Source organism: Anopheles stephensi, chromosome 3 (genome assembly GCF_013141755.1).
Source record: "Anopheles stephensi strain Indian chromosome 3, UCI_ANSTEP_V1.0, whole genome shotgun sequence".
Lineage (NCBI taxonomy): Eukaryota > Metazoa > Arthropoda > Insecta > Diptera > Culicidae > Anopheles > Anopheles stephensi.
Genome location: NC_050203.1, coordinates 63,392,001 through 63,414,883, shown reverse-complemented (window position 1 = coordinate 63,414,883; position 22,883 = coordinate 63,392,001). Strand labels below are relative to the sequence as shown.

Sequence of the window (22,883 nt, the reverse complement as noted above, 5' to 3'; positions counted from 1 at the left end):
GAGTGAATATTGCAGTGAAAAAGTTTTTTCGTAGGTCCTGAATGACTGCTTTATCATATGGTTTTGTGCGTGTGCCCGGCAGTGAAAGTGGAAAGTTTTTATTTGCTTTCGTCCCGTCTCATCAAGACGATTTGTAGGATGGAACTGTAGTGGGTCGTAGTTCGCTTTAAGACGATAAAAATTTTCATCTGCTACTCAACCATCGTATCAGCTTGTAAAGTGTCACCGGGCAGGAACCATGCATTGCGATGATATTTGACAGAGATACTTCATGTTATATTTCTGTTGAAGGATGGCTGGGGAGTGTACCATGGAGGAAGCTATGGAGTTTGGCAAACTATTCTGAGACAAGGATACCATTCGTACTGCACCAGGGCTGTGTACGATTGAATCTTTGTGCTAATGAAGCAGTAAAACTTTATGTGCTTCGGGGAATAATGACTACCACCAGACTAATGTTCTTAAAGTGAAACACTGATGGTATTCAGACACCGTAGCGTCTGTTTAGTATATTATTCGTTCGTTCGTTCATTTTTTTACAGTGTAACTCGAAATTGTTTTTCACGCTTTTTATATATTTATATGCTTCTCACAGATTTTTAATGATTTGTCTACTATTTTTTAATTTTATCTCAATATTTATTAATTGTTTCACACATATTTACAAAATTTTTTTTAAATATATTTGAATGCACTTTTTAATGTTTTCAAGTCTGTTGAAATAGTTTTGAATCGTTTCTTCCATCGTTTAAATTTATTAAAAATGGAAAACATTTTTTTTATTCTTGGCCCATTAAATTGGGTACATCTTTCAGAAATGTTAGATCCTATGGACCTTTTTCCAGGTAACTAGGTCCACAACCGTATCTTAATATCTGACAGGTTCGACTCAACTTTAGCCAGTTCGTTTTGCTCCTTCAAGCCCTTTGCTCAGCGAGCCACTGAAGGACATCTTTTTGATCTTTAAAAAAAAACAAGTCTCGAATTTTACGAGACCTACGCAGTGTACAGTGATCTCACCATCGTGAAGCAAATTATACTCGCCAAGCTCCTGTAGGCTGGTCATGTCATGAGAATGACACCGGATAATCCAGCCCTCTAAACCCCTTTAAGCAGTCCACACGGATAGAGGAGGCGTGGTAGGCCCATACTCTATGTTGATGTGTCCATCAGAACGATCAGGATATTCGGTTAGCAAATGACGGTTCCAGACCGCGAGTTACATCAAAGTTTATAGCCTCTTTTGATAAATAAATATAACAATGCTAGGAAACAGACGATGTTTTTACACGTAATTTAAAAATGTTTTAATAATTATGTTACATTTTTCTATATTTTTTATTAATATTTTGTGTTTATTGATTTGTTCAGGAAATTTTATTTAAGCTATGGATTCACCCACCACTCCATGGGTTGGTTTTATTTGCTATAAAAATATGTTTAAATAACTATGAGATAATTATTTTGAATAAATGTCACAATAAACCAAGATGAAAAAGAAAATCAGAAAATCTAAAGCAAATTTTGTGATACCTTAAACCACTCACAAAAAACATCGACGAAATAATTTTAAACACAGTTCATTGCACTCCATAATCTCTTTCTATAATCATCACTTATAGTGTACTTTATTCATCACCTTGAACCCCAAACGTTTTTAAGATCACACAGAAATTCGCGACCAATAAACAAACATCATTCCAATGGCATTACATCTTTTCTTTCTTTTGAGTGCATCATTCAGTGCACCATCGCAATACTTACGATACTCCCCCCCAATCACCAGCAATCAACATGCTTAATGTTGTGTATCTTGTTGACTTAATGCCATCCCAAAACAATTATTTCAAAATGATTCTGTTTATAAATTCGCGTGGGCAACATCAAATAATGAGATAATAGGGTGAAAGGAAAGGAAAAATCATCAATACTCGTCTATCATTTCGATACGCTGCTTTTTTTTTTGCTCGTACCGATATGCTGGAAGGGAAAATAATAATTTCCTGTCCAATCAGTCGCATCCTTCCTGCCAATGCTCTGGCGTCTTATTTCACTAGCTCACAGTCACAAACCCACCCAGCCCGTTCCCCGGTTTGCCCCGATTAATGCAAAACGAAATATCGCATCTCAAACTCGACTCCCGAGCACTTCTCAGGTGGTGGGTATGGTGGCTATGACGTTTCGTGGGATGCAGATAAAATCATCAAAGTGCAGTAATATCCACTGCAGGATTATCGATCCCCTGCTTGGTGGATGACTGTGCGCTGTTTTTATCATATTCCGATCGTCGGGACATCAGGAACAGCATTCTGAAACGAAGGTAAATTGAAACCCACCATCATCAGCAACATCATCATCATCGCTTGTCGAAATGGATCGACCGGAGCGCACGGGGCGTCGCGCGTAACGAGTACCCAACGACAGGGGAATGTTCCTATAACCGTATTCGTATTCAACCGAGCTCGGAAAATCGGGCAACCATCCGGGCGGCCGTTGGTAGCTTCAAAACTTACCCATAAATTCCCAGCGAGACCAGCAGAAACGCTTCACTGAGTAGGAACACGCTGCCGACGAAGAACGATTGGCTCTTCAAATAAACCGTGCTGTAGATCGTCGGATAGATGGCAACCTGAGCAGAATCCACAATTCCCAGTATGGACAGCATTTTTCCTGCAAGCGAGCAGCACGGTACAAAAAGAATGAAAACGAAGCGTGAAATAAATGGGACTAATGTAATCGGAGTACACACACCACCGCCCAACCACTGCCTGTCCATATCAATAAATTCACCCCAGGTCCGGCGCACTGTCGGAACCAATTTTCGTTCCCTGCCACCCCAACATACCAATCTCATCCTGGCCAACCAGCTTCGATACGATGCTCCGGATTGCGATCATTTTGCTACCCTCGAACACATCGATCGAGGTGGCGACGTAGTACAGGTATGGTTTCATGGTCGAGACAGCAACGGCCTGCAGAATTGGAAAGCAAAAAAAAAAAAGCAAACGGAAAAACGTACACGTACACGGTGTGCCGGCGGCACAATTAGCTAAATTATTCCACCATCGCTCGCTGCTCAAACTTGCGGCGAAGGGGGGTTCACCCCGATCCCGGGCACCACATCGCACGCCCCATGTTTATTACCATGATCGGTTTTCCCACCAGCGAGAAGCACACGGAAAACACACAAATCATCGCGTCCGAAACGCCGAGCCGTTTGCTCAGCACACCCATGGCCAAAAGCGTTCCCAGCATGGTCGTTAGCAGATCGTACGATATCCAGGTGCCGAGATTGGTTATCCAGTTGAACTGGACGTACGCCAGGATGGCGGCCGATTCCCCGTCACCGATGGCGCCATAGTTGATGAAGTACGCCAGCACGGTCAGGTACAGGATGTTCCGGCAATTGAAGTCCCGCTTTTTGAGAAACACTTTCACGCAATCCACCACCAACCCAACGTCAAACAGCTGGCGCACGGTTGGTTTGGACAGCTTAACATCCGCCTCATTACTCTGGTTGGTGGCTTTAAGCGCGGCCGGTTCCTTCAGGACAAACAACCCGTACAGCAGACCGATACTGTCAGTCACAATACACAGTGCACAAAGTTCTTGAAAAGGAAAACAGAAAATCGTTTTAGCTGCCATAAAGTCACTGGACCAAAGCATCGAGCTACTCACTTATAAATCCAAAGTACTTGAACAGATGTCCACTGAAGAAGTTGGCCACGATCGGTACGGTGGCGTACACAACCGCGGTACAAGCAAACCGAAACGTGCGATCTTTCTCATCCGTACACACGGTCAGATAGCTGTAGATGCCGGTGACTACCAACGGTACACCTCCACTAAATGCAATTATTAGGTTCGGTACAATTCCTGCAACTTCCAGCGGTATTTCGCGCATAAATATGGCACTCACGATGTAAACTGTAGGAAGAACAAAAAATCAATCTTCTTAGTCACGTTGGTTGAATAAAACTTATTAAGGTAAATTCGATTAGGGGTACAATCATCATATCTGGCTTTGTTCACACATCCGGCTGCCAGAGGCTCGATCATTAGAGGATCATTAAAGGCTTTAAATGGTCAAGCGTGCTTAAAGCAATCATACTTACAACTAAATGCCACGATATCCGCAGCAATCGGCACCAGAATGCAGGGTTTTCTCAGCCCAACACGATCGCTCCAACTGCCAGCAAACAGCAGCACCACAGCTTGCACAATACCCACTGGAACGATACGAAACCCGTACAACGTACAACCAAACTTGAACGAGCTCGTCTCCATTATCTCCACCTACCAATGATGCTACGGTACGAGTTCAAAAAAACAACCGCGTTCGTAGATTGTTGTTGCGCTTCGCAAACCAAACTTCGAAACTCGCTAAAGTTCGCCACACCGGCAAGCGTTCGGTTTGTATCGTCTGGCTCGGAGCATATGTCATCATCTTCCAGCTCAACAAAATACTCACAGACCCGCAGGTCAACACCGAGCTTGGTAGCGCACGCCTGCAAAGGAGGGGAGCGAACGCATCATACCGGGTGAATTTTAGCACAAAACTTACTCATGGCCGCCCGTACCTTTTCGTACTCGAACACCTTAAACGCTGTGCCGCAAACCACCCCGAAGATGTAGAAAACGATCACCGGTTCGATGGTGATGAATTGCTTCACCTTGCTCCAGATCTCTCCAACGCGCGTCGTTACACTTACGCTAGCGCTTTCCATTTCACCAGAAAGCCGACAATTGCACTTTACCACTGCTCTGTTTTTGTTGGCGTTAAAACCTCAACACACGCTCACAAACAATCTTCACCTTCTTCCAAACCGTATCAAACATGTTTCGGGTTGCGCTTGATTTAGAAAACAAGTTTGCGCGTATGCCGTTGTTTAGCCGAAGCGCGGAGGCTTTTCTCGCCCAGAGTCTCTTCACAACACTGAACTGGTGGGCCGTAAACATGAAGCTGGCCACCGTCGCGCGTTTCAAGCTGCTGGCTAAACGTCACCAAACGTTGCCACAACCACACGATTGCGATTTCTATAAAAAAGTGAGCATCATCTTCAGAGCACAAAATGACAAATATGTGTTGTGCTTAAGCGCCCCCTCCCCTGATGGCCAGCAGAAACCGGTACTATGTCTCAGCTGTTCTACGACCCCGCACAGCATCGGTGTTGTGTTGATGCTGCTGGATGGGTTTTCGATCAGTAAACATTCAAACTGGTTTTGAGGTGAATTTTCGAGTATGCTAACCATAACGTGAACTTCAGCGCTCCATGTGCCCGGAACTCAGGTCAAACCGGAATTCACGGCAAAACAGTTTGCATCGTGTGCCGGCGCGATAGAGGAGTTAGTGATCTTGATTGAATGGAGGGCATAATTGCAGGGTTTTCGTGATGAAATTGAAGAAAAATAGATCGATCGGTGGAATATGTACAAGATGGAGTGCAACATTTTCATTCGACATTGGCTTTTGAAAATTAAAGGGGAATGTTTTTCGACATAATTTAAAATTTTTCAAGTTCAAATTTAAATTTTTAACACGTTGTTAAAGTGAAAAAATATTGCTTTTTAAACGTTTTTGTCCAGGAATATCTGAAACAAATCAAGTTTGGCTCGAAAAGTGTTGAGAAAATGACAAAGCTTTCAGTTTTATCTTTATTTGATCAAATGAAGCCCAATTCAAACCTCTATCAATAGATTAAATTAAAAAAAAACCTTAAAAACAAAAACTACTACAAGCATCTCAAGTTCATCTCGAAATCCCTGTAATGTAAACAAACACTGGAGCATCACTGACCTTGAAGAAATCAACAAAAATCATTTTTGCCAGCGATATGAATAATTTATTCGAATCATTTCATTTGTTAAATATTATACAAGAAACAGGTTTAAAAACACTTAAGCGTAAGCGGAATAATTGTTTCTTGTCTGTCTAGCGTGTGTTTAACACTGTTGTTACATTTTATCTTACAAACGAAATCATCACTTTGAGTCAAAATGTGTACAGTAAGTAAAAACAACTGAAACTTTAATCGTAACACATCAATTTAACATGGTACAAGCTGTCGAGTGAACTGCCTTGTTATTTCGCTCTAGGCTCTAATTTCACCATCGTAAAAACACCTGCATATAAACCTACAAAACTTCAGCCTTTATGTCTGTTTTAATTATTCTCATCTCATCACATTGTAACACCGCTCCCGTCACAAGACATCTCAATTTCCAGCCCAACCCGCCCAAGCATTCACACAAACAGGCGTATTAGGCGATCTTCGATTGCTTGTGCTTCTGAGGTTCACGTACACGTAACGACCAAAAATAAATTTTCAATCAGCTTTTCTTCTGGGTTTCTTCGTACCATCTCTGAAGGCAACACTGAAAATCGGGGCTGAATTTATGGTTCGCAAGCTTCTCAAGACAACAGCACCCTAAACAACGAGAAGCCTCTGTGTCTAGACAACATACCGGCTAACAAAACATCTAACTTTCACCCTACTCAATCGATGCAATTTTGTTCGCTGTATGCAAAATTCAGGTCCGGAAAAGGGCTATCGCTTGGCACACGGTGAGATGTGAATATCGTCTACCACACACCGAATACTGGCGGTGTCCTGACGTCGAGCTTACCCATGGTACTCTAACGACAACAAGAAGGAGACCTGCGGAGAGAAAAAACGAAAAAGAAAGATAGAAATCCGGTCGGTGCCGGTGTCGGTTCACTTTGTGACGTGAGAATAAATTTTTAAAGTAAACAGCATCCTTTCGTACGTACGAAACACTAGAAGTTGCATGCACGCTATTGAAAAACGATGTTCAATGCTCAACTTTCGGAAAAAGGCGCAAGGAGTAAAACATGCAAAACACTGCAAATACTGCGACGTGATGGAATTCGTTGCCCGTGTACAGAGTGAGTGAGAGAGAGAGAAAGCGAACGAGCGAGCAAGCGATACAGGATGTACAGGGATATGTTTTTGTTTTTAGTTTTTATTTTAGGAAACCAATATAATCCATTTCCCAAGGTTGGGTGGTCGGATTAGTGACCTCATTGTGGTTTCGGTCAGCATCGATCTTTGATGGCCGGCCACGTTCTAGCCGTCGGGATTGGTGCGCCATCAATAAAGCTTATTTTACCCCGTACCGAAGGTGTTGGGTTTTAGCACTGTGGTTAATGCTGAGCTGTTGGAGCGATATTATAACAGAAATTAATATTTAATCAGTTTAGGTGTAGGTGATGTAGCTAACTAAGCCCGCGGTATTAGGCAATCGTTGAGCATTATTTGTGCAGGCGATATTACCCTGCAATAGAGAATTTAATTTAATTATAACGATCTACTCTTTTTGTGAAACTAATTTCTGTAATACATTTCCTGTTGCGTCTATGACATGTTATATCGATCGCAGTCTCAATCGTGTATCATTTTCTCCGAATGATCATCTCTATATTCTAACTACCAAAAACTATAATGTCTTTGACCCAAAAAGACTTAATGATTTAAAAAAAAAGCCAGACTCTTGCTCAAATAAAAAAATCTGCTCACATAAAAAAAATATAATTTTTATAAAAGAGTAATTCACTGTATATCTCACTTTAATATCACCAAGCACCTTAATATGAGAAAAAGTAGTAAATATCCTTTTTGGTTGATTCCCAGCAAATTGTTGCCTTTTTTCTTGCCTGGCAAAAACAACCCCAGTTACCGGGCTTACCAGAGGAATGTTTTACTGGCACTGTGTGCATAGTATTGCCAGACATTACCAGTTATCGTGGTACCAGATGCCTTCCTTTGGTTTCGCCCCTTCCTTCGCCCGTTTCCTGGGGCATTCTGGTTGGCAATAAAACTAACACGGAAGCAGCAGTGCATCAAGGAATTTCAAAAGGCAGCTTTCCGATACCCAATATCTGGCGATGTTTGACTTCGGGTACAGCGGGTGAAGCAAACACGATCCCAGCCAATAAACTTGTTCACCCGTTGTACACACAAATAGCGCGATTCACTTGCATTCGCCCACCCAGCAACGGCTGGGAGAAATGCAAATCCGTCCACCCAGCAACTAGCTGCATTTCCTTGAAGCACCACAGGAGATATCGAGTATATTGATCGTTGTGGGGATGGAAATCAAAATGTCCTTTGTGCCATGGAACGGTTTGCATTCCCCAACAAGCACTGTACACCATCGCACAGTTGGGCTAGTGCATGGTCAAACAATATGCTTTAAATTAAATTGAATATAGCCTCAGAGGAACACCTTAAGTTCGATCTAAGTATTAAAACTTGTAAATCAATTGACAAATTTGTAAAAATGTAAAAATTGACAAACAGCTAGTTATGATGAATTATGATTATCTCCATTAATTCTTCTCTTCCAATAAGTGTGTCATTTGCCCCTGAACGTGAAAAGAGACCATAGTGAATGCTTCTTTCTCCTAAACACTATGCAAACTACTCTCACGTGTTCGATTGAATCGTACACATCGATTTACAGGAGATATGATAATGAATGGTCAAACAAGCAGCTCGACAAATAGTCACATGCATCTTCGTTTTGTTTATTGATTTATAATTCTACCACTTCGGTGGCCGAAGCAATTTCACCCCACTCCGGGCATCGAGTGAATCAATTTTTTATGCTTCCTGTCGGTGACACTTTCAATGAGCTCAAATTGGTAAGCTTTTTCAGCACGTAAAAGAGATGGACAAACTGGACCGGCAGTGAAACCTTCGAAGCCGGTACCGTTGAAAGAAGAATTATCCCCATCTACCGGAGAGCCTTTCAATAAGCTTCCTCTGAAGGACGGGTGTGTGTGTGTGTGTGTGTGTGTGTGTGTTGGGGTGTGTTGATACAGTGGCTTATCTCGTTTTCAGACGCCGGTGCGAGATGCAATTCTGCTCTGCTCTGCTGCTAACGAATCTGTTGATAATCCGGCTTTGATGCAATCTATGCTCGGCAAACATTGCAAACGGACGAACGAAAAGCAAGTTTGAGAATGAACTGTTTATACAGAAGTTATCAAATCAATTTATGTGGCCAAATTGAGAAATCGAATCTGGCGCTGGTCATATGCGCAAATACTTCCGGGGGCCGAGTGGGTTCACCAACTTTTCACCATCTCGCAAACGGTCATGGATTCATGTGTTTACCAATGAATGGCTGGTGTTTGCCGGGGGAAAAGGTAACAGAAATTGTTTGACAACTGCCATTTTGCTAGTTAGTTGCGATAATACGGTTCTGAAATCACCGGCAAGACTAATGCGTCCTTCGACGATCTTCAGTGCAGTGAAATAGGGGGGCTCGATGCTAGGCGTTTGTTTGCCCAGGGACATGCAATATCGAAACGACGAACCTTTGCCACACACACTCACACGAACATCTCTCATGCAATTTTTCATTCACTCAGTAACTTCCCCTCTTAACCCTCTTCGTTTATCTCACAGTACGGCCAGCATCGAGAAGGTTTACTACGAAACAGCGGTGGTCTCGAGTCAAGTAGAAATCACCTGACGGCTCGTGAAAAACTTTTCCCATTAATTTGGGTTTCGGAGATTCAATTACACGCCTTCACGGCTCGCATTTTACACCTCTACCTGCGATAGTAAATCTGAATGGCATGAGCTATCATGCTACTGACGCTGGCGATGAAGTAGATAAAGATGAAGTAACAAAAAAACAAGTTTCACCGTAGATCGTAGTCCTGCAATTTCTACTACAGGTGCGTTGGTCAGGAATCTACTGGTGACCAAACAATGTCCCATCGTTGAGGCCCAGGACGTTTGATTGCTATGTGATAGGAGGGAACTTTATCATCCGGCCGTTCATTTTGTTGTATATTCCGCAGATGTCTTTGGCATTGCTAGCTTAATAAAGTACCTGCTTCTCGAAAATAGGACACATCTTTTGAAAGTTGAAAACCTCAATAATTTATGGTCACTATTTTGTATTTTCCTCGGTAATTATTTATTATATCCTAGATCAACACTGCTTCTTCCAATCTTTAAACATATGCAAATAAATACTTAAAACTAAAACTACTGCTCTTTACATTGTCTTTTTACAGTTCTACCCGAACATCCGGTTGTTCTCAGTCAGTGGGGTCAACAGCTAAACAGCTCAAAGCTCGGTCCAAAAGAGGAAGGTGATGACATCGTGCTAACGTGCCGTGTTGTTGGAGGTACGTTTCGTTTGTTTAATTGATTAAAAAATCTACAGAAACACAAAATTTAAAAAAGCTATTCCATCTCCATACACATTCAAGTCTGCTTCTCAAACCTTCCATTTAGAACCGTTGTACCGTATGTATTGTCTCAAAATCTCTGTCAACCTTAGTGTCTCGTTTGACAATCGTTCCCGAATTGGTTGTAGCACCAAACACGGCAGCAGTAGCAGAACACCAGAAGCAGTTTCGATTCAATTTGAAGACACTACTTTCACATCATCAGAGAGTCCATTTTCCTAATGCAATTATTGGCAGTTACTTTGCCGATAGTAGCAGTAGTACAAGCGCCGGATACACTCGACAGAAGAAGTTGCGCGTCGACAACCGAAGACTTCTCAAGAAGCAATTCCTAACCTCAATTAAACCAACCAAACTACCAGCTCGAAAGCCAGCGCCGGATCGTGGCAGGATTATTGCATCAAGTCCTTCATCATAGAACGCAGGCTACACCGGTGAATGAATCGGGCTGCTCTCCCAGGAAACTTCACATAATTTCCAGCTGAACACTTGGGTAGTCTGGGTTCCCAGCTGGCCGTCTTGCAGCGTCACGAAAGCGTACATTTTACACTGATAATGACAGAAGTTTAATTGATTCATTAGTATGCAAGACTTACACAACCGGAAACGCAGAATTCAACCTCACTCGTTCTTAAGCTCGGAACTCGGGCACTCTCTTAACTTGTCCATTCTAACCGCCTCCCTCACCGTTCACTGTCTCGAATCGTTTGGAGAATTCTGTCGACGTCCACTGGACCCGAGATACGTCAAGGTACGCTCTTATACCGTACGTCCTTAAATGTCGGTTCCCGGGAAGAAGGATCAAACAGCATGCAACTATGCCGTTGGGAACCTTTGCACGACGAAACCGGCAAGGATTCGCTACCGTCACTGCTACCAGTTTACATCAGATCCATCGATGGACCTTAGATTGCTGCCCAGATAATCTACGCTGGGAAAAGACCGTAAAATTGAATCTTAAATCGGTACTGGGGTGGCAGAGATTGTCCTACCCGAAAACCACATCCCAAGTGAGGTGCTTTTGTTGTGCCCACTGGTGTTGTCTGTCCTAGGTAGAGGAGCTGAGGGCGGTGCGATGTGAGAGGCTTTCAACGCACAACACCGATGCATAGCTGCAATGATAGAAGTAAATCACAATTCTCAATTTAGACAGAATAATGACTTCAAGGGCACGTGCTGCTCCTGTTTCTTTGGTAATTTAATTTGATATTCTATCAGATCATCTTAAAACCGCTTCTCGGAACATTCTGTTCGGAAAAATGATGAATTTGCACGATAAAATTATCAGCCTTGTACATGAGATATTGTCACAAAAAAATCTTCAATCAGCTTAGTAAATTCCAAATTAAATCTAAAGTGAAAACGCGTGAACAAAAAATTTAAGGATACTGATTGAAGTCAATTCTACTTATTGAACAATTTTACGAAAAGTTTCCGATTTTTCTTCCTTTCTTCAAAAAAGCTTAGTTGTTTTGAAATTAGATCAAAGAACGAATAGATCGAAACTACTTGTAATTAATCATTTTAATTGAGTTTTATGGAAACTTATAACAAAAAGATTCATTTTGTTTTTGTATTACATTAGATGTAATATCTAAGCTAAAAATACGAATCATGTCACTAATTTTCTTTCCAATTTAGTCAATGTTCGAATGATGGGTACTGGGCGCCTCCATTAATAAAGATTTTTGGTTTTTTTTCTACCTTAAAGATTTTAAATTGCATTTAATTTTTAGCTGATTATGTGGGCATTCATATTTTCTGTATCATGTTCTGTATTAAATTTGTAGGTCATATGTTAAATTTATTAGTTAAACTTAAATATGTTTATTACACATCATTTTAGCACCAAATATTATTCACACGAAAAGCATTATGCTATTGGATAAGGCTGTATTATACCTTTTTAAAAGCCATGTAACAGATTCTCATATTAAAAGTGGTGTTAAGTGAATTTTAACTCACTAACTCATGCATTATATAATAAGTTAATTCATTATTATAAAATTATCACCTCGTTGGACGATTAAAAAGGGTAGAAGTAACAATCTCACATGGACAGACATGGACATTGAAGTTCATGGCCGATGTGCAACACATGTGTGCACTCGATTCATGTATGCAACACACCACATTACACACACAAACCCTGACGCCTGGCGACGATGAGTAAAGTTGACCAAAACTCTACGCTGAATAAATTCATTATTCTTCCTTCTCCCATGCATTCCCCAACACCATGCACATACCCGCGCCAATGTTTTCAAATTTTCCAAGTGGTTGAAATGTTAAATTCATGAAACAAGCAAATCCAACGAAAACCCACCACATCCCCATAACCTTTTCGATACATTTCCCTTCCGTCCTAACATCGTGCGCGTGGTGCGGTCGGTGTTGGTTAGTCTTCGGTATTCTTTACATTCTTTCACGAAACCGCTCATTCGCTACTTCAAATGTGAAAACCACGTAACGATGGCAGATGGAGAGTGAGAGAGAGAGAGAAAAAAATCGTAGTTTATTTAAAACTAAAACCCCAAAGTCATGGGAGTGACTCTTTAGCTCGCCTTTTGAAAAGTTCCCAACGCGTTGGCGGCCCGTCGACACAAAAAGCGTTGCATTTTTGCCGGTATTTACGATTCTTCAAGTCTTCTCCACCCCGGGCGCTATGGGCTCGTGCTGCCACAACACCACGATTACCTGTTCGGCGCCTAAGCACTGAAAGTTTTTCATGTATGCAAACAGTTGATAACAGTGGAGAGCGGCCTCGGTTCCAGTGAAGCTTTCATCCACAAAGCGAACAATTTCTGCCGAACCGTAAAGCTTACCGAAAGGATTTTAAATAAGAGGATAAGTGCAGCAAACAAAACTTCTTCAAAGCAAAGTGCTACGCACAAACACACACACTCAGTGGCGGGCTACCGTTCAAGAACTGGCACAGTTAAAGACATGCGAAGGAATAACGCACTACACATGACCATACGATCAACGTGCGGCATGGGAACCGGCGAAGAGGTACGATGGAATTTTGTGCAAAAGTTATGGTTTAGTTTATTCACAACTTTTCGAGCGCCTCGGTCCACCGAAGCCCGAACCCACCGTCGCTTTATGCACATACGCATACGCCAAAAACGGTTCCAGCTCCACCGGATAGGTGGCCCGGAACTCTTTTCGTCACCTTTCTGCCCGTCACCTAGCTGCGGTGGAAGGGTGGCGAGGTTTATGGGGCGAAGAGGTTATTTCCGGTGGTGAAATGAATGCCGGCGTATTCCTCGGCAAGTGAGCCAGAGTGTGAGGATGCTCTTGAACAGTTTAACTTATCCATTGCCTTGGTTTGGGTGTGATTGAAAAATGTTTTATTATTAAAGTTAAAGTTTTGCTCCGACAGCTTCATCGGCCGGGCGCCATAGGAAGGAAATGAAATGATTTCAGTTTGTAACTGCTTCATATGCTCCATTTCTGTGTGCATTGCATTACTGATGGAGAGGAAGTTTAAAGTGCTCCAAAAATTTGTTTGCTCTAGAATGTAAATAAATTGTATTCAGGAGTGTAAAAATGAGAAAATAAATACCGGAAGCTATGCACATTCCATTTTATAGTCTGATGCAATAAATGGATTTAACAAATGGCGATTAATAAATTGTGTTATGAGCAGTTTTTCTCGATTTTTAAGTGGAGTGAAGCTTTACTTATTTAACAAATCAAGATGTCTTCTTTCACCAAGACACAAGGGACGTTGAGTTACATCTTCATGAACATTCCCTGCAGAAATAACATCGGAACTGGAGAAAAAATCTTATACAAACAGTACACAAAAACCTAACAAATACACTCATCAGTGTCTCGGTTGGTCCTGCGGAATGTAGAGTTCCTGCCCGAATTGATAAATAGTTTAACGTTTTTCGAGCCGCACAGCGTACAGCATAAATCGCATAGGCTGATGAACGCTACGATGCCTCCGGTCTATCGAGCCACCGCATGTCATTTATCATTATGCTCAACTTCAACAATGTAAGAAGCTTCCACTCGTCGATGAACGTTTGGCAAAGGCATCGTTTGGCAGTAAATATGATGAAGATACTTGAAACCCCGACAGTCGTTCACGAGTGCGGTCAACTTGAGGCCTTTACAGTTCTTTCCGGCTGGACAGTAACGTTCGGTAGCATGGTTCGCGTACCATACTCGGCCGTCCGCCCGTCCGTTGGCGTATGGTATTTATGAACCTAACCCTTAACCATTGTATCGATTAATCATTTTCCAGACACCGATGTACGGTGGGTCCCTGTGGTTTCGGACAACCGAAACCATTTTCACCGTACAGGCTTCACTGTTCATGAAATTCAACTTCACACGACCTTTCCTTAACCGCTCCAGAGCACGCCGGACGGTTTGCTGTCGACGGGTCGAAATTCCCCGGCAGCATCCTAAATTCCGACCAGTGTTTGCTGGTGGTGCCAAAACACCACGTACCCGGCCATATTCAACCGAGCGCGCATTGGTTCGAGAGGATGGTGTCCTGATTTGAAGATTTATTAAATCGGCACTACTCACCGATTTATCACCGTTCAATCAACATCATCGATTCGTTGATTTTGGGAGCGATGGCGGGTAAAACCGTTCCTCCGGGGAGCATTGCGCTGCGTTGGTGCCTGATGCCGATGCCTGAGAATGGCGTCAGTTTTGGAAGGTGTCCTTTCGGCGGGCTATAATGCTTGCCTAACGAAACCTAAAATACCACCAGGAAACGGTGTACCACCCAATGTCCAAGCGTTGCTGGACACATTCACATACGGGCACATCGGCACTTGCACGGTAAATAATTTAATTAGCCTGCCAATCACAGTTCCATCACTCATCAAACCCGCCCAATATGTTCCGTTTCAACTGATTCGCGTCAAACATCGGCACCTAATTCGCCTCTACCGCTTTGCATCCGATCCGGACTCGGTTCCGGACTTTTGGAATTGAAATTAATGATCCTTACCGTACTGGTGCATCAGGTGCAACGAGAATCTAGCAGCAGCTTCGTCTACGGTTGAACTTGGCCGGAAGTAGAGCACAGATTTAACGTGATTGAACGGCACTAAAAATCTCATTTTCTTTATGTTATTTAAGGTTCTTGACAAAACAGAATTGAGTTTATTTCTTACTGATAATAGTTTATCCATCCTTGATGCGTTGAAGTATACGATTTATATAGTTTCCAGAAATCCTATACAGTTTATTAAACCGTGAGCTGAATTTTATATCAACATTATTAATCCAGAAAGTTTCCAGCTTTCCCATATAGAGATTTACTTTCTGGTTACTTTGTAAGAACCAATAAAATAATCTGTTAATTAGTCTGAATGACCCTACAGAAATTGAAGCCAAAAAAAGAGGAATGTCAGCTCTAATCATTATGGTGTATTTGTTCAGAAATAGTCTATTTTAACCAAAACATTGAGCCTCTAGCAAAGTATCGAATTTCAACCATTAGTCATTTCTGCGGATTAAAATAACCAAACTCAATACGCGATACATCCGACTAAAATACGGATGCTCAATAGTTTGAGTAACGGTGATTGTTGTGTCCACCGACAGGACCGGATTTACGCACAACCGCAATAAATATTGGAACGGCACCGGACAGCGTAAGGTGAACCGGGCATAGTACGACCCTCTGATTGACCACCCCCACCCAGCCCATGCACTCGGTGTCATTCAGTCGGTAGCCCCCGGAAAAGCCTACCGGAAGTGTGCAGGGTAAAGAAATAGCGTCGACCATCAACGACCGCTCCCGGACTGACCGCGCGGGAAGTAAATGGGAAATAAATTGGTTTTTCATCCATCCTTCCAATATTGGAATTAAAAGTCTTCTGCACACTCGGGACGTGCCGGCAGCTCGCCCGGTTCGGTACCGCCCGGTTCGGGCATTTGGTGTGGCACGATATTAGAACTAAAAACGTGATAATCGATCGAACGATGGTCGAATGGGCTAGGGTTGATCGTTTTGCCCACCACGCTACGCCTGGTCGCCGTCCGAAAATAGCCCATTCTATCTCAAATCGAATGATCAGCTTTACGGAAGCCCATCCGATTATGGCGCACACACACACACACTAGCCGCAAATATAGCCGCCCTCCCGTAGTGAAGCTTTTTTCGGACAGTGTTTTGTCCGAGATTTTCCAAACAGGCAACTAAATAGCTAGGGGAGAAAACAAAGACAATGGCTTGGGCAAACGGCAAGCAAAAAACTATACAGACTATGCTGAATTTCTTGTCACAAACGTGCAGAATTTCCCGACCCCGGGAAAGAGATGTACGCAGTGAGCTGGAGTGAACGTCCTTCGGATGACGTTCACCTACCGTCAGAATGTCGCCCGAAACGTTTGTGCTTCCGAATGAGCGAAGCGCCGTGTCCGTGCCCTGCATCATGAATCGTCTGATTGGATTCAGTGGTTTATGACACGCATTCCTTGGGGAATGATTAAATTTTTTCCATTCCGGCTCTGTATACCGCTCAATATTTTCCTTGTTTTTTTGTTATTTTCACCAGCCAGAGTTAAAGCGAGAAAAAAAATGTTAATTTCTTTTCTTAGTCTTCAGTCCTTTGATCTAACCAACTGCCACAAAAAGTCATGTTATGTCTGGTGCGTCTTTAGATCTCACTTTTTAGGAAAGTTCCTATAGTCCTTTCCCGGACGATGGACATCACCAGAGTCTTTGCGTCCAGATTCTGCACGTCACACAGGGAATGTCAGCCTGCCTACTGACCAAAGAAATAACGTTCTCAATTCTTCGTATTCGTGTCTGAAACGCACATCTCGAATGACCACAGTTTTTGCCAGGCTTCTGGAGCCAAACCTCCCGATCCTCAATATACGATAGAACGCCATAAGGACATTTGTGGTCACCTGCCACGCCACATAGCAAAATAGTTCCGGTAGGTTACACTGAAACTCTAAGCATTGTTGCGTGCGCTTTCAATATAAAAATTTTCCCTGCTCAAGCTTCGCCGCAAAACTTTAAAATTGCAACAGTTTAAGGAGCGGCATAATTTCATATTGAGAAGCATTTTCCAAGCGTTTTATCATGCTAACGCTGGTTTATGTATGATTTTTTTTTTGTTTACGTCCACCGCACCAAAAGAATCAGCAGTGTAGAACCAGCAGCAGTAGCGAAAGGTGGTCCTTCGCCCAGCGTTTTCGCTTCATATTTCAATGACATTGGTGAAAACATTACGATACGCCTGGGAGATTCTTTTTGATCTACAATCGCAGCGAGAACCCCGTGCCCAGGTCTTGCCTCCCATTTTGGCCTCCCATTCGCCTACCGAATGCTGCAAATCTCGTTTCTTACCAAACAATTCGCCTGCCCGGGCGCTGTTGCATTGCAGCGCACGAAACAAACGCAAAAGATGGCGCCCTCGCGGATGCACCGTTGCCAGGGGGAAACTAATAATATGAAAATATTATCTTCGCGCAATAATGTTGAAATATGGTGCTTTTGATAACGAAGCAACACACAGCAACAACAGCAACAAAAAAAACGAACGACAACAATACAGCACACCTACTTGTACACGGCGCCGTACAGCAGAAAACACGGCAGCGAACATGAAGACTATTGCGCGCGCGGCCATAATTTAACATGATCACCCATCACATGCCCATCGGCGCCCGGCTTTCTGCCAGCTCTCACCATTCTGTCTGTTTCCCCAATTCCCATACAGCACTAAGCCCTCCCAAATGGCGATAAAGCGAAAACCGTTTCGTATTAAAGTGGCCGGATTTACAGCGTGATAGCAAAACTGCAGAGTAGCGGCCAAACAACAAAAAAACGCTTAAAAATACTAGCCCGTTCCCATGCGTACACAATGCGTTCGAATAAGCGCATGCACGTGTGACACGGCTAGCAGCACGTCGATTATGCCCCACGCGGCAATCGCTCTCGTTCTTGAGCGGCCCGAAAACCTGCCCAGTAATGTATCGCGCTTTTATGTGACAAAATGTGCCCATTCGCAGGCGTCATATATCTCAATCCGGATTTTTCCCGGTCGCAACGACAATCCCTGCGTGGGCCCCTCATCATCCAGCTCAAGCTGTACTGCCTCAGCTCCACACTCGTCCCACCTGCTGAGCTCCGAAAAACACACACACGCACCGTTGTTCTTGTACAGGATGTTCATGGTTCATGGATGCTGCGGTGGTAGAAAACGCTTGGGCAGGCTCTCGCGCACACAGCTCAAACGTGTCACAGATTTACATATTTCGTGCAAATAAATTTCTCCGATAGCGTTGATGGAATTCATCCCTTCGAAAATCCTGTGTCCGTAGTTGTTTTTTCACCTCCCCCAGTCCCCGTGGTGTAACGGCTCGGTATCTAACCGGGCCAGAACCTGCAATACCGGAGCCGGTGACGGTAGGTGTAAAGAAAGATAGAAAATTGCTTTGTGAAGTCTCGCGCCGCAGTGCCGGTTTGAGTACGCGACAAAAAAAAACCTGTACAAGCGCGCGCGCGAGAGAGAGAGACACACACACTGATCGGCATGATAAACAAAGTAATTGTGCTACGGTGGAACTTTTTTTTCACTGCGCGCCATTTTCAATGGAGATCCTGAGCGGAAATGGCTCACGGAGTAATACATACCGGTGATGTGGTATTGACATGATAATCACATGTCAAACGTGACAGCTCTGGAGACTGCTGTCACTTATGCGTTCTGCGGTAACTACTCACCACCACTTCTGCTTCGTTCGATAAGCTTTTTTCTACGGTTATCGTTTTTGCATCAACCGCAGGGCCATCATTGTCGGTGCAGTTTTACATTGCATTATTTACTTTAATTACATGTGTCTGGTGCATTTGGCGCGGCAAGCGTGATGCCGTGAAATAAGGTTTACACTTATGTTAAATATAGTTACAAAGGGGTGTTTCGGCTTTTCGGTAATGGGCCAAGAAAAGTCATTAATGTATGTCTCTTTTATTGTATCAATTCATGTTTTTAAAGCATTCCATCGAGTACACTTTTATTTGATTAAATATACAGAGAAACGTATACGTCTTCTGCTTCTTCTTTGGCTATTGGCTTTACAACTTCGAATGGTCTCGGCCTGCCATTTCTGTGACTTGATTTTACCCGTAGCAGGATAGTCATGGGAAGGCGGTCTAGTCAATTTATCATTTAGCTAACAGTTGTAGCAGGAAATTTCGAAACATTTAAGATTTATTTAAAAATCTGGTAAATTCGTTATTGTCATGAAGATAACATAAAGTTCTGCTAAAGTTGACTTATTCTCCCCTGGAAGTCTGCTCATCAGCTGAGATAGTCTTCATAAGAATTAGGAAGATATGTGTTAATCCGGTGTTTAATGTTGCTAATCACTTTATCTGGAATATTGAAATCATTGCGACGGTGTTTGTTACGACCACTCGGACAACTCTTGGCTAAACTATTAGCAACAAATGGATAGGATCACCAGCGGAACTGATATTCAGATTAATTCCTACATTCAAAGCATTGAATATTGGAAAGAGATATTATGTTCTAATCAATCAGACTATTCAGAAAAACCAGACATAAGAAGATAAAAGCCCAAAGAAAGCTTAGTTATCACTAAAATATTGGTAGCTTAGAACATTCTCCCAGAATAATATTGTATCCTTCGGGTTTCCCTTGAAGTCTTAAAGTTCACCTACCGTACTGATCTTCTACGGAATATGCCAATCAGGAAGAAAGAATTGCCTTGAAAATGTCGCTGCCAACAAGTCGGAACTCTGGTTAGTAGTAGACAGAAAAATCTTTTTAATACTACTCTGTTCTTTTGAAGTTACATCGTTCGGAAGTTGCTCGAGGAATTACAAACATTCCTGTTAGATGTTTTAAACAATCTCCAAACTCAAAGACTTAAATTCTACATGGACGGCCCGGTCCTCAATAAAAATATCATTACCTAGTTCAGATTTCTATAGAAATTCACCATATAGCAACGCCACTGAACCCCACGTATATCTAATATTTAAACGAATGTGCCCTTCACATACTGCAAATACTTTAAAGCTGAAATTTCAATAAAACCAAACTGACAGCAAAGATGTCAACGCGAACCGATTTTCATACGCTTTATGACGCATGAAAGTCAGCGCTACTCCTTCAATGGAAATTGAACCACAAATACATTAAGTGTCCCTCTTCCCCCCCTCCCCACATGCACCCAGCCAGCAACCGATCATACGCATTCACCCACGTCCACATCCTTTGCCAACATAATCGCAACGCATTTCCGGGCCAACGCTCGTTGTTTTACACCCCAGCGAACGGGTTCGGGTTTGTCAGCATAAATTCCGAAACAGGATCGATTACTGCCGGAAAATGTTACCCCGTTCGCCGCAATCCAATAGTACCACCGCGTGGCAATGCCCCGAACGAGGACGCTCCTGCACGAAAGGCAACATTCAAAGTGTCGGCATGTGGAATACTGGAAGGAGCGTCAAAACGTGGGGACGCGTGGAAAACCGGCATTGTCATGAGTTGGGCCAAAATAAATTTCTCATCACATTCCAGATTTCCTGCATCCGGTTATGCAAAGGATCGAGCGCAAAAAAAAAGCTCCACCCGGAAGCCGGAGGTTGGAAAGAGATGGTTACCCGTTCGGGACGAATCTGCTGATACTAGCTATCTATTCGAAGAAGCATTCCCGGTGGCTGTGGTTTGCGCTAGGAAGGCCGGCCGGTTAGGCAGGCAAGAGAGGACGTACGGGAGTACGGGAAGGACATGTGTTATCGATACTGCAAAACGGTTTTCCTGACATCCATCATTCATTCGAGACTGAAAGGTCGGTCGCTGTCGGCCGCTTCTTCGCAGATGGAAGTGGTTTCGACGCGTAACGTAGGTTTCTCGTACAGCGATTGGAATGAAAGCTCTGGCTCTCGCTCTTTGGTGGAAACGATCGTGACAAAAAATAGGAGCCATGGTGTAGTTTGGCTCAGTGTCGACTGTGAACCATCAACAAACAGGAAAAAGGGAATCCTGTTTGGAAATGCATAGAATGTGGGAATAAGTGTAAATAATTTATAGAAATAAATAGCACCTATCGGGCCAGAAAGCTTCCCGAACAAAGGTGCGGCTATAATAGAAGTACACAATGTAGAATGCAATACAATGTCGTTTCTACCGAAGAAATCCTAGATGAGTGCTAGGAGTAAATGATATTTCTTTTGTACAATATGGTGATTTAATTTTTAAGAACTGCAATTCTTCTAACTATAATAAAAACTTTCCTAGACTTTACTATAGCTCACTGATTTTTTTTAAGTCCATCATCCTAAACCCATTAGTATATAGGTTTGAAGTTAAACTACCATTTGCTTTAATATTAAATATGGCCCCTTGTATAGATGGGTACACCTCACCAAGGATACCAAATGTATTGAATTAGGAAGAAAAATATGAACACTATTCGATCATTGCCATTTTAAATGTCCCTATTCAATGTGCAAACGTTCGATTTGCGGTGCTATTGTTCCGGAGTAAAGCACAAAAAACAGGGGTACGTACCAACTAAGCACAACTGTATTGTGAAAAAGCTTTCCTGCTTTCCGACCATTCGTTCCAAGGGCACACAAAGTCTTGGAAAACAGTGCTACAAGGTTTGGTGCTTATCCGCACAGCTCCCACCGAACCGGGATTCATTTCGTGCCAGCAACAATTTGTACCACGAGCAAAGTCCCACACCGTTCCAGAATGTGTGGCGCTGCAGTTCTAGCAGAACATTGTGTTTTCGCCACCCTTCGTACCTACGCGGTACACCTGATACGGCCGCTCATTGTGTTATTATTTTCCAATCCTGCTTTCTGCACCATGCACCACATTCCTTATTTGTACCGAAACCACCTCGACAGAAGTTTCCATCGGAGCGGTTATTTGGATGCCGGAAAATGCAGAACCACCGTGTTTCATGATGCACGTTCGCCGTTACCAAAACCACCATGGATGGGTGGAACGGTATGCTGCGTGCAGAGAAACCACTTACGTTCTGCTTTTTTTTCTCACACGATAAGAATTGATTTTATAGCTGCTTATTTTATTGGAATTAATTTTGGGGGACCCACTGTATGGTAACGATGAGCGAGAGAGAGAGAGAGAGAGAGAGAGAGAAAAGCGATCCATATACCATGTATTTTCGGTTTTGTTACACTATGTTTGTAGGTGAATTCGAAATTACACGAAATGCCAAATGAAGCAATGCAATTTAGCCAACGTACCCAGTGGCGCAGCGTGAGAATTTTACACCTTTCCTGTAATAACTTTACACGGTAACTTTTGTTTACGCTTACAAGGTATTTGAGAGTTTGTTGACATTTTTTCAGATATTTTTGAGTTCGTTTTGGGTTTTTGTAAACCATTTTCTTATGCATTATTTGATTCGTTGCAACCTTTTTCTTCTATGGCTCTGTAACCTTGAAAGATCTCGACCATTACTGGCATTGGACCAAACCATTACTGGCATTGGATGTCTTAAATTTACCCGTAGCAAAGTAGTCAGCCCTGCGTACAGGTAGGCGGTCTGGATGGGATCCATAAGACCGGCACCGCTATCACCTCATCCACCGGATTTGTTTAAATTGCTTAATTTCATAAATATTGTTTCAAGATGGAAACGAAAACAAGAA

At 42.8% G+C, this 22,883-nt stretch overlaps 2 protein-coding genes across 6 annotated transcripts in view; one reads left to right on the top strand and one right to left on the bottom strand.

The window, feature by feature from the left end:
* Positions 1-22,883, top strand: part of LOC118511577 (CD166 antigen-like) — a 186,478-nt gene that overhangs the window by 135,089 nt on the left and 28,506 nt on the right. For all 5 annotated transcript variants that reach the window (XM_036054827.1, XM_036054828.1, XM_036054824.1 and 2 more), the window contains one exon: positions 10,055-10,168. In XM_036054827.1, the coding sequence (XP_035910720.1) occupies positions 10,055-10,168 (114 nt within the window). The remainder of the gene's footprint in view (positions 1-10,054; positions 10,169-22,883) is intronic.
* Positions 1,584-5,043, bottom strand: LOC118511578. The gene is made up of 8 exons (XM_036054829.1): positions 4,581-5,043; positions 4,301-4,508; positions 4,116-4,229; positions 3,679-3,927; positions 3,145-3,608; positions 2,846-2,972; positions 2,514-2,670; positions 1,584-2,309 (listed from the first exon to the last, which is right to left on the bottom strand). The coding sequence occupies exons 1-8, from the start codon at positions 4,725-4,727 to the stop codon at positions 2,204-2,206; spliced, it is 1,572 nt and encodes a 523-aa protein (XP_035910722.1). The 5' UTR covers positions 4,728-5,043; the 3' UTR covers positions 1,584-2,203.

Coding starts and splice junctions, on each gene's coding strand:
- LOC118511578 (XM_036054829.1), bottom strand. CDS start 4,727: ATGGAAAGCGCTAGCGTAAGTGTAACGACGCGCGTTGGAGAGATCTGG. Junction 4,509..4,580: donor AGGTGTTCGAGTACGAAAAG/GTACGGGCGGCC, acceptor CCTCCTTTGCAG/GCGTGCGCTACCAAGCTCGG. Junction 4,230..4,300: donor CTCGTACCGTAGCATCATTG/GTAGGTGGAGAT, acceptor GTATCGTTCCAG/TGGGTATTGTGCAAGCTGTG.